The 12,822-nt window shown below is 35.9% G+C and overlaps 1 protein-coding gene across 8 annotated transcripts in view; it reads right to left on the bottom strand.

The window, feature by feature from the left end:
* Positions 1-344: 344 nt before the first annotated feature.
* WRN (Werner syndrome RecQ like helicase) overlaps positions 345-12,822 on the bottom strand; it is a 126,363-nt gene continuing 113,885 nt past the window's right edge. For 7 of the 8 annotated variants that reach the window (XM_027529753.1, XM_027529750.1, XM_027529751.1 and 4 more), the window contains 5 exons: positions 11,728-11,842; positions 10,678-10,809; positions 7,944-8,106; positions 4,131-4,345; positions 345-1,088 (listed from right to left, as the gene is read on the bottom strand). In XM_027529753.1, the coding sequence (XP_027385554.1) occupies positions 969-1,088; positions 4,131-4,345; positions 7,944-8,106; positions 10,678-10,809; positions 11,728-11,842 (745 nt within the window). In that variant the 3' untranslated portion in view covers positions 345-968. Of the gene's footprint in view, positions 1,089-4,130; positions 4,346-7,943; positions 8,107-10,677; positions 10,810-11,727; positions 11,843-12,822 lie in introns of those variants that run through there. The other variant, XR_003509020.1, reaches the window with a different exon arrangement.

Genomic DNA, 12,822 nt, shown 5'->3' with positions numbered 1-12,822 from the left:
CAGCTTGAACATCTGGAAGTTCACAGTTCACATACTGTTGAAGCCTCACTTGGAGAATTTTGAGCATTACTTTGCTAGCATGTAAGATGAGTACAATTATGTGGTAGTTTGAACATTCTTTGGCATTGCCCATCTTTGGGATTGGAATGAAAACCTACCTTTTCCCATCTGGTGACCACTGTTGAGTTTTCCAAATTTGCTGGCGTATTGAGTGCAGCACCTTCACGGCATCATCTTTTAGGATCTGAAATAGCTCAATTGGAATTCCATCACCTCCACTAGCTTTGTTCATAATGATAATTAAATAAATGATAGTTTAAGAAAATATATATCTTTAAAATTTTCAGTAGGAAAGAGTTTTTATTATTATTTGAAAAATAATAGAAATCATATGTAAAATACAAAGTGCATTTGGTCTATTCTTTTCTCTATTTACACAGAACCCTAAACGTTTCATTTTCACTGGTCTGGCCCACTAGCACCATTTTAAAATGCGTACAAGAGTTTCTTCTAAAAATAAAAAAACAATTTGTAAAATAATTACACATTCTTCATGTATAAGACAGAATTTCGGTAATACAAGAATACTTCATATCACACACATAATCACTATACAACTCCTAATCTGTTACATATATTAAATCATTGCACATTACATATTCCAAACATACTATGGAAATAAGTGAAGAGATTAGAAAACAGGCAATGACATGATTTCTTAAAGCAATCTCATAGGAAGGTAACTTAAGATTCTGTCCTAGGAGGCACTCACTCAGACCCTCAGAAGACTCAACTTTATGTGGCTTGCCCAAGACTGTTTTCAAATGCCAGCTATTCAATAAATAGATGAGTTTTACTTCAAAATTAGAATAATTTTTAAACAAACACTCCCTACTCTTTTCAGAAATGAAATACAGCTTCCCTCTTATAATACAGCAGGACATACAATTCCTCTGACAGCTGCCAGTCTAACTAAAAAGACCCTTGTTTTTGGTTTTGGCCACTGATTTCTTGCTGGTATCAGGTAAGGTGTCATTTCCTTTGGCAAACCACCAAGGTAATTTTCTCTTGGACATTTCAGACGAAGTCTACAGGAAAGAAACAACAAAAAAAGTATATATATTATATATATGTATATATATATTTGTACTGCTGGCAAGTAACACGTGCTGTGCTAAGTCATTTCAGTCATGTCCGACTTGGATCCCATGGACTGTAGCCCGCCAAGATCCTCTGTTCATGGGATTTCCCATACAAGAATACTGGAGTGGGGTGCCATGCCCTCCTCCAGGGGATCTTCCCAACCCAGGGATCGAACCCACATCTCTTACATCACCTGCATTGTTACTAAATATACACCCATCATCATTCCCTTTTCAATAAAACAAAATAATGATATCTACAGAGTTTATTTCTGATTCAAAAGTAAACACATGAGAGACAAAATCACTATATCATTTGTTTAGGCAATTACCTGCCACCCTCTTACATGTTTTTAGACACTCAAGTGTCTAAAAAAGACTCTCATTTGGGAAGGAAAGAACTGGATATTATTTCAGATCCATATTAACTTTGGGTATGCCAAAATGGTGAATTTAATGTTCGGAGGAAGGCATCTGCTTGAGCATGTGTACACACACACACACACACACAGAGTTATATTAGCAATTAAAAAAGCATACAATGTGTACATCTACACTGGTGGACAAATTCGGAGTAGTTCAGGCATCATCAGGGCCTTGCAGAACTGCTGAGACATCACAGGTACTCAAAAAATATTTGCTCAGTAAATGGGGGAAAAAATTATCTTTGTTTTGTAGACTCTTTTGAGGATCTGCTGAAACTAGGGATCCACTTAGGGAAAAAAGACAAATGTACACATGCACAATATTTTGTCTAATTCTAGAGGGTCCCATGCACCAAATGAAGCCTCAGAATTTTAAGTTAAAAGTCTCTAGCTTTTAGGGGAAAAAATTAAACACAAAGGCAGTGGTTGCCTACTATACGATCTGCACAAGCAGATCCAACATATAGAGAACAGAAATTTCTTCTCCCTTAAGAAGAAATAAAAAGCAATGGGACAAAAATACTAAAACGCAAAAATTTTTTAAACAACCTGAAATAAACAAAATTTAAAAGCTTCAATTTAAGAAAACTTGCCATCAATTTTTAAAAAACTTATTTTAAGAATCTTATTTGAAAAAAACTTATCTGAAAGAAAAAAAACATATTTGAAGACTCTACTGTGTGCCTTGGTATATTAATCAGAACTACCATTATCAAGACATAATCTTCCTCCAGTAAACAGCAGTCACAACAGATGTAAACCTAATGATGCATCAGCTAATAAAGAGAATTTGTTTTGACATTAGCTTTTATTAGAAGCCTCATAATCGTAAAATGAAAGAGACTAAGGAATACAACCCAGGGCGGTAGAGAAGACAAATGTTAACACAGGAAGGATCTTGAAACTTGGCCTCCAACAGACTCTACAGCGCTCAGAGTAGCTTTCTATACTGGAAGGTGGATGGAAGAAAAACAGTCTGGCTGGCTCACTCATCTCATAATCTACTTCCCAGCCTCAATATTCTTGTTCCCCTAAATGGGGAAAAAGAAAAGGCTAAATCCAGTAAGCTTAGTATGATTTCCACCCACTTACCCACCCTCTCCACAATACCCCCATTCTACATACACACACATGGTTGATTCATGTTGTACAGAAGAAAATAACATAACACTGCAAAGCAGTTATGTCCCGATTAAAAAAAATACCTCCACTCTGTTGTCAGAATATGATATTATTTCAATAGGAGGGAAGCAAAAATGTTAATGTGAGATTGAAACAATATTTCACTATAAATGTGCTTCAGTATTCAGGAAAAATAACAAGTTACACTTTTTCCTGTATTGACCGATACAGCTGGGAAAAAAATAAGGTCTTAGGCACTTTGTATACAGATTTCAGAAATAAAAGGCTGGGAATAGCAGCCAAATTTCACTACCACTGCCCTACATATATCTTCTTTAATGCCCTTCTTATAGCTAATCAATTGCCAAAATAATGTAAAGAATTCCAGGTAAGCAAATTTCATTAGGTTATCTAGGACATGAATATATATACATCTAACTGAAGGACAGTTTTAAAAAACCAGCCCCTCTTATTTTTAAGCTATTGAGAGAAAAAGAGTTTAACTGTTGGAAATCTTATAAAGATTACAACTGAAATAAAGTTCCTAATTCTCTAATATAAATAGTAGCAACCACCTACCGCTATGCTGAATTTATCATCCGTGAACTAAAGTAATTTTTGAGTTAATTATGATTTTCACAAACTTTTATCACTGAACTTTAGGCCCAGAAGAAATTAAATGTCAAATTTTCAAGTCTTTGCAATCATTTGGTAGAGTCACAGTGTCAAAGAAGAGTTATTCTCTAACTACAATTTATCTCAGATAAATCATAGAACAATAGTTTTCAAAGCATGTGATTTTAATAAAATATACCATGTAAAATACTACTAAACTCATGGTCGTTCTCTGATCATGCAAAAGTGCACTGGGCTGTGCCCAGGGCCATGAGAAACAACTACCCTTGTACCTGAGAGACTCAGTGTAACAGGAACAGAGAATGAAGAGTAACAGGAGGGAGACAAATTCCAACATCTAAAGAGGTATTTATAATAGAAGCTGGGTTTTGGTTTTGGTTTTGGTTTTTTGACCATGCTACAAGGCATGTGGGATCTTAGTTCTCTGAACAAGGACTGACTCTGTGCCCCCTGCATTGGAAGAACAGAGTCTTAACCACTGGACCCCAAAATTTTAGGGAAGTCCCTGAAAGAAAGGGCATTTCCAGGTTATACAGTCAATATAAGGTAGATGTAAAATTTAAGCTGACATTCCCACACAATAAGCTAGAATAGATGGGATTATATTCTTCTTTTCTTGTCATTAAAAAAAAAATCTCTTTTCTCAGATCAGATTTACAAAACCAAAGGAAATACAGCTCAGAGATTTTTTTTTTAAGTAACCTTCTATCAGAATTTGTAACACATCAAAAAACACAACATTGTGGTATTAGGATATGGAAATTGAACACTGACAGTATATGAAAATTCTACATATAATTAACACCTTGGTCTTAGTGTCTACTTCTTCCTTGGTTCTCTTAGAATTTGAAGAGCTCTCTTCAGGGTCGGGGAAACATCGCTTTTTGTTGGGATCACATGAAGAGTGGCATCGCATTCTGTGGTCACCATCTTTTTCCAGGATCTTGATTGTCATGTGGATAAGATACGTGTCAATGTTTTCAGGAACATATATTCTAATTAGGTTAATTTTATTTGTATCTGTAAAAGAATTTTTTAAAAGATTTAAAAGTAAATTACATAGAGCATCACAGAAAAACCTATAAGCTGGAAATAATGAAATATTTTGTAGAGAGGAAGGAGGAAGGTGGTCAGAGAAGATGTTCCTCCTGCAAATGCCTACCCCCTCACAGATCGGAAATGGAGTAAGCACACACCCCCTTCACTCCTGCACTCCTGCCTCCGAGCAGGTCAGCTCATCCACTCTGCAGAACTTCTGTTTCAAACTGAGAGTCAAAACCACCATCCATAGAATCGTTTCTAAAGGAATTATGCTTCAAATTCCAAATATCAATTATAAGCTAATTTTTTTGAAAATAATTTATTCTTAAAATAGAAGCTAATCATACTTGTAAATAAGATGCTAATAAAAAGGATTCTTTCAATGGATACTGAAGCATAACAAAACATATCAACTATTTAAAATGTCTATTAATTGAATATGTTTTCTGAGAAAGATAGATTTTATTTTAAGATCTTATTTGCCCTAACTTTCCACACAATTAAGGGCTGAAAATATCTCCTGAAAAATCAAGTGAAACAATGAGCACTGCCTGCACTCCTTCAGCGGTTAAAGAGATCAAATTACCCTTATTTTTGTGGCATGTCCCTTGGAAGCCACCCTTAATTTTCCAGGGACATGCACATTAAGAATGAAAGAACAAAATTCTTCAAAATATTATCCAGGTACATCATTAAATACATTGCTTCATTTATTAGCAGGCATAGTTACTATCTCAACTCCATAAGAGAAGCAGCTTAAAATTAGGTAAACATGAAAAAAAACTAAAAGAATAAAAAAGTGCAGAATTCCTTAAAATATTAAGTTACAGGGACAAAATCTATTTAGCAAATAAGCATGAAAATAATAAGACATAATTTCTCTGTTCTCGAATACTCTATGTTTAAGTATAAGATCATGCCATAATAAAATATAGAAAATTATCAATTCAAGATTGGGCAGAATTTAAATGCCAACAAACTGGTTCATTAAAACACCAAATTATGTGATATGGCTGCTGCTGCTAAGTCACTTCAGTCATGTCCAACTCTGCGCGACCCCATAGAAGGCAGCCCACCAGGCTCCCCCGTCCCCGGGATTCTCCAAGCAAGAACACTGGAGTGGGTTGCCATTTCCTTCTCCAATGCGTGAAAGTGAAAAGTGAAAGTGAAGTCACTCAGTCGTGTCTGACTCCTAGCGACCCCATGGACTGCAGCCTACCAGGCTCCTCTGCCCATGGGATTTTCCAGGCAAGAGTACTGGAGTGGGGTGCCATTGCCTTCTCTGGTGATATGGCTACAGCTAAGTAAAAGAATGAAATAACCTATTTGAATCATTAGTGTGACATGGATATCTTCATCTCTTATTATAGTTTATAACTCAACAATGTTTCCTCCAGTGAGATAATAAACAGTATTTTATTATGGAAAAATAAGAATTCAAAAATAAAATTTCACATCAATAAATTATATATTACAGACTATAAATGTACAATTGAAAGAAATAAAGTTTAGTTAGAGCTCACGAATCTTAATGTTCTCAATTTTGGCTTTGGAAGTAAACTACAATAATATATATTTTCACATTATCTGTATAATGTATATATAATGTTTGGACAGAAAGATGAAATAAGTGTTTAATAAGTATAATTTAAATTTCATTGTTCTTTGGAATTTCAATTTATGCTAATATCTTTATTAATTCAACTGAAATATTAATTTCATTTTAATATTTAACTCTGAATGAAAATTTGCTATACTCAATATGTAGTAGTAAAGAAAATAGGAAAAGGGGGGGGAAACTGCACAAGCTCTTTCAGATGATATTGTATACAATCAAATAGCTTATCAGAGACACATCTTTCTCTAAATCCTAAGAGACAATACATATATAAGGAAAAAAGTAATTCTAGGGTGTTAATATCAAACAGGCATCTGAGCAAGAAGGCATTTGACTTTCTTTGAAATACTATTTCCTTCTGCACTGAAGAAAGAAAGATTTTATACAATCATGATTCTAACCCCACCAGTAATTACTGTTGTCCTTTCTCTGCCTTAACTTCCAGTAAAATGGCAGCTGTAGTGAGAAAGACTAGAGAGTGACCGGCAGAGATGGCTAGCTTCCTCACAAGACACTCACAGCTAAGTGACCTTGGGTATTTTATTACAGAACAGGATCTGGCCCTCAGGTTTTCAAATTTACAAACAAGTAATAACCTCGACAGAGCCAGGTGAACCAAGTTCACACAATGCCAATTCATTAATTTCCAGTTATGAACTCACAACTATTACATAGATTAGCAAGCCTAGCACATAGGTCCCTATAGAGACTGCCCTAAATGGGACACCAAACATAACCAGAAAGCTGTGACACAGGAGCAGAATTAGCTGTTAAGGTGTCTCCTCCCTCCAATAAGATCTAGACATAATTTATCAACAGGCCCTTAAATACTTGAAGGTCTCATCGACCAGGATTAGAAATTGCATATGTCTTTGCTTTAAATAAAAGTTGGCAGAACAACTTTAACACGGTATATAGTAAAGAGGGAAACTTAGGTTCCCTGGAACTAACCTTGAGCAGGTTTCCCTGCTCAAACCTGTGTTTGTCCCTCTCCTGGCCTCTTAGGTTGATCAGCAGAAGAGATGGAGGTCTTCTTCAGTCAAGTCTTGTTCAGGCCTAGAATGAAGGCTGCCTTTGAAAGTAACTTAAATACCTTTGTACTTATCAATTAAGTATAGTATTAATTGTGATCTTTTTCACCTTATTTCTAACCTTGCGGGGAGAACTATATACTTATTCCTGAGTGGGAAAGAGTTTGACGTAGTAAAAAGCTTAATTAACTATTTGCACTGCAGCTCTGGAGATGAGGCTTTTGCTATGTCCTCTGCTCTGTCCTAACAGTCCAAAAAAATTCATCAGATTTACCGGATTATTATGATACATCTAGTTTACGTTTGTACATTTCGAGTAGGAAAACCCTTCTAATGTACCTCGTCTTTACTTCTGTAAAAAAGGGATCATAATTTTAAAATAGGCAGATTCTAACATTTTCTGTAAGGCAAAGGGGCTTGACCACAGTTGAGGTTCCACAGCATAATGACAGGAGAAAACCCTTCCACAAGGGGCCCAAGTCCATCCCTTCAATTGCACAGTGCCTGACCTGACTGCCTGGACGAGACAGGCTAGTTCAGTGAAAGCAATGACAGGGAATCAGAAAGATGTAGGAAGAAACTACGAGTCAGTAAGCTATGGGGAAGGATGTTTTTTTCCACGTGATGAACTAGAAATCAGAGAAGGATGAAAGAGCTCTGTTTTGGCGATGGGTACGGAAGGTGTAATAAGAAGCTGAAACAAACAAACAAAACAAGAATTTCTCCGATTCAGACTTTCCTTTGAGTGATGATGGGAAGAAAGATTGTTTTTCTAAAACAAGACAAAGCATTAGAAAAGTGAAGTTTTCATAGTAGCATAAAGGGTTAATGTGATCAGAGTGGAAAATATCAGCAGATTGCTTGTTTACTTCATCTGGGTTCAATGACTCAAGTCATTAAGGCTGCAGACAAGGGTCCTGGTTATCACCTGAGTTGATGGGAGGGTTTCGGATAACATCAGCAATAATCTTTTGAATCTCTGGAGTCAGGCCTGCTCGCTCTGTATCGACTGGGTAGCCAGCTTTCATCGCCTGGGATAAGTGCATGCCAACTGCTGTGAGAGGCAGAGTCCTCTTCTCAGCTGTATCCTTCTAGAGCAAGGGCAGCAAAACAATCAGTGAGTTTTTTTTAAGCTTCCACTGTGCTGTATAGAAACACAAGGTCCAAAACCTTCAGGTAGTAAGTGTTCACTGAGAAATAAAACAGTGGACTGAACCTTCATTTACATTTCTCATTTTAACTAATTCTTCAAAATGACTCACATGCTAGAACTCCCCAGGTGCTGCTGCTTTGTATACTTCCTATATTGAATGAAGCAAAACCACCCAGCTTTAGCTGAGATCAGTCCTCACCCTTCTGCAATTATTCACCTTAAAAACCCATTAGTAACAGAGAACAGTCATTCCACGTAAGTCTCATAGCTGCCACGACCTTTTAAAAATACAGCAAACTGTAACTCAATAAACTGCACACTTGAAATAACACATGGCCTTTCAGTTACATGAACTTCCAGGAAGACAAATGCTAAAATGCTTAGTGGTAACATCAGGTTCTGAATGTATTCTATAAAAGGTTCTCAAAAAGACTTTAACAAGTGCTTAAGTGGGCTCTATTCATAAAATAAGAACACACACAGTTTACAAGGGGCTGTCATCTTTTGCCTAGTACTGAACTTAACATGAATTGTGCTAAATTAAGGACATTGCTACATATTTATGTAGCTTTTAAACAAATGCAGCTCCAAATCCAGTTAAGGTGTCTGTTAGATAAAATATTCTTCTCAACATTCAGGAAGTTCAATCACTCAGCTCTAAATTATTTCATGATACTCTTTTTTAACACACCTTGAAAGCCTAAATTTGGAGTGTATGTGTATGAATGCTGATATTTTCACAAAAGAGGGCACGTAAAGCAATATTCTTCATCACTCAAAGGAAGGTTTTTAGTTACTTCCATGTCTGCCTAATATCAGGGTTATTTGATACCAGGCATCATATTACCTAAAACTAATTGTATTATAGCTCCTGATTAATTGGCCCTTAGGCATGTTTAATTTTGTGCTTAACTAGCAAGACCCCCCCCCCTCAGGCTCCCTGGAGGCACAGATAATTACACCACAATATTTCACAATAATATACAACCAAATAATAGCAGAAGACCCAAATGAAGATATACCACTCCTCATATTTTTAACCATGAATAGGGAATATATGAAACTTCATATCCTGGCTGAGTATGAGAATACAATTTATTCAAAAAATTTAGAGGCTATTCCATATTTTCTTAGTAATTACATACAGTTTTGCCATACATATTTGGTCCAATTATATATATACAAGCATTTTTAACATGTTACTGTTTAAATAAGAGACTGAACTTAAAATTCCTCTTTATCATGTAATTTGTTTCAAAAAGAGTACAGTGGAATTATTTGGTTCTTTGTGTAATGGCTTTCAAACTTTTAATTAAGGAGTTTGGCTATCTAAGTAGAACATCTATTAATGACTAAGACAAGCTAGGGACTGTTTATTCTTATTTATATTGAATCTTAAACAGAATAGAAAGTGTGTAATGGAGCCTACAGCATGAGACACAGAGAACAGAAAAAAGAGGCCCTGGACCATACAGCCTGATCTAAATCAATTTAACATTAGAGAGGATAGGAATGCAGATCAGTGAAACTCAGGGGGAAGCCTCATTCTGCCCTTCTGCCACTAAGATACCCTCTTCATTTTGTGTATTTAAAAAATCTCCACAACCTTAAGGACTTGTGCCACAATGATGAAGAAACAGGAAGTATGGCCATTTTTCACAGCAGTCAGATTTCTTTCAAAGAGCATCAAGCAGACACAGTTAAGAAAAAAAAAAAAACCATGACACTAGAGAAGAGAGTGAAAAGCAAGTTTGTTGCTTTTTTAAAACTTATTTTTAGCTTCTTGGACATCCTTCCAGAGATATTCTATGCACTTTTGTATACATACACAGGGATACATGAATATGTGTGAAAGTGAAAGAATTGCTCAGTCATGTCCAACTCTTTGCAACCCCATGGACTGTAGCCCACCAGGCTCCTCTGTCTAAAGGACTTCCCAGGAAAGAATACTGGAGTGGGTTGCCATTTTCTTTTCCAGGGGATCTTCCTGATCCAGGGACTGAACCCCAGTCTCCTGCACTGCAGGCAGATTCTTTACCATCTGAGCCACCAGGGAAACCCATTTATAAATATATAAGGATGCAAATCCATATATATACACATTTATGTACATTTTTCACACCACTAGGCACCTTCCTTTTTCTACTTAACAATGTATCTTAGAGATTATCTATTATCAGTACATACTATAATAGTTTTTTAACTATTAATCCCATTAAAAAAAGTAGCTTCAAAATATGGCTGCTTCAACATCCCTAAGCTATAAATGTGTTAATCAGTACCTCTGATACAACCTCTGTAAGATGATCATGCTCAAACTATACTTGCTGATTTTACTAGAAGTAGGCTTAGAAAAAGAAAATGACCTTGTTCTAAAATTAATTATAAAATGAACCAATGTGAAACACTGTAGGATTATAAGAAATTTATCCCAATTTAATACTGAAAAGCTGATAAAATACATTTAGATAAATTTAAAAATTCCCTCTAACTTGAAAGTAACACTTACCAAAGACATTTTCTTTTCTTGGAAAAAAAAATATGTAATGGCCATAGACGGTGAAAGTGAATTTGCTTTATTTTCCAGCACCAAATTTTTCTTCTCTTCTTCCTGTAGTTCTGAGCTTGAAAAGAGGTCTGTCTACACAATTTTAAATGTAGCACAAATAATCAAAAATAATATCAATATAATGATAGAATATAAACATGATCATTAGCTATTAAGGAAAAAAATAACATAAACTTCAAGGAACTGCCCCAAATTCTCTTTTTATGAGAAGCTCAAAAAAGAACGTTTTTTTTTTTTACATATTGATTTTTAAAAGTAAAATAGGCTACAGTGAATAAATTTTGAATAAAGTATTTGCAATAGCAAACATGGTTACAGAACTAAAAATTCCCAGTCTTCTCCTTAAGCCAAAAGGAGAGAATACAGATGAACTATAATGTTGACCACACTGCTTCTAAATTAGTCCCCTAATCCCCTGGAAGTGAATAGTAAATAAATAAATGAAGTTTTAATTTCTATCTACATTTGAAAGTAAGATAATTTATTAATCTAAAATAACGTATTCATTCAAATTTTAAAACCTCTCAACAAAATAAACAGATACCAGCAGCCTTGACAACTATTTTAGTATATTAATTATGTAACTAGTGGTTATCAGTGGGGAGAGGGATGGGGGAAGGGGCATGATAGGGAAAGGGGATTAAGAGGTACAAAGTTCTGGGTATAAAATAAGTTACAAGGATGTAACATACAGCACAGGGCACATAGCCAGTATTTTATAACTTTGGAGTATCATATATAAAACTATTGAATCACTATGTTGTACATATGAAACTAATATAATACTGTAAGTCAACTATATTTAATTTTTAAAAACTGGTAACTAATATGTTTTTATAACTGATTTAATAAAGAAACTCTCCAAATTCATTTCTAAGTGTCCAGCATGGAAATTAAAATGAAGGGAGAAAATGATGCTTTTGAAGCATGTTTTGAAATCGTCAAAAAAAGTTAATTCTCTCAGAGCTCCAGTAAATCACAGTATTTTACCTGAACGCTATTTATTTGACAGAAACGTCTGATGACTTCCAACAGAGGGGCCAACATCACAGCTTTGCCTTCAGAAACACCATCGATCCTTTTCACATTTTCAACTGTAGTAGGTCTATCATTTTAAAAAATTAAAGTCAAGAAACCACTGAAACATTACTACTCCAGCAACAAAGCTGATGGATATTTAGCTTCATACTGGCCTTCAATACGCATGTGTTAATGTTTGTTCCAGAAACCAAAACCATGTATAAAACAAGTAATCAGGTTTCGAGTCTCAGAGGACAACCAAAGGCTAAGGCCCCGACCTGCCTCCTGAGAAATCTGTATGCAGGTCAGGAAGCAACAGTTAGAACTGGACATGGAACAACAGACTGGTTCCAAATAGGAAAAGGAGTACGTCAAGGCTGTATATTGTCACTCTGCTTACTTAACTTATATGCAGAGTACATCATGAGAAACGCTGGGCTGGAGGAAGCACAAGCTGGAATCAAGATTGCCGGGAGAAATATCAATAACCTCAGATATGCAGATGACACCACCCTTATGACAGAAAGTGAAGAGGAACTAAAAAGCCTCTTGATGAAAGTGAAATAGAGTGAAAAAGTTGGCTTAAAGCTCAACATTCAGAAGACGAAGATCATGGCATCCGGTCCCATCACTTCATGGCAAATAGATGGGGAAACAGTGGAAACAGTGTCAGACTTTATTTTTGGGGGCTCCGAAATCACTGCGATGGTGACTGCAGCCATGAAATTAGAAGACGCTTACTCCTTGGAAGGAAAGTTATGACCAACCTAGATAGCATATTCAAAAGCAGAGACATGACTTTGCCAACAAAGGTCCATCTAGTCAAGGCTATGGTTTTTCCAGTGGTCATGTATGGATGTGAGAGTTGGACTGTGAAGAAAGCTGAGCACCGAAGAATTGATGCTTTTGAACTGTGGTGTTGGAGAAGACTCTTGAGAGTCCTTGGACTGCAAGGAGATCCAACCAGTCTATTCTAAAGGAGATCAGCCCTGGGTGTTCTTTGGAAGGAATGATGCTAAAGCTGAAACTCCAGTACTTTGGCCACCTCATGCGAAGAGTTGACTC

Source organism: Bos indicus x Bos taurus, chromosome 27 (genome assembly GCF_003369695.1).
Source record: "Bos indicus x Bos taurus breed Angus x Brahman F1 hybrid chromosome 27, Bos_hybrid_MaternalHap_v2.0, whole genome shotgun sequence".
In the NCBI taxonomy this organism is placed as follows: Eukaryota; Metazoa; Chordata; class Mammalia; order Artiodactyla; family Bovidae; genus Bos; species Bos indicus x Bos taurus.
Note: the sequence above shows the minus strand (reverse complement) of the source record. Positions and strands in the feature narration are given on the sequence as shown.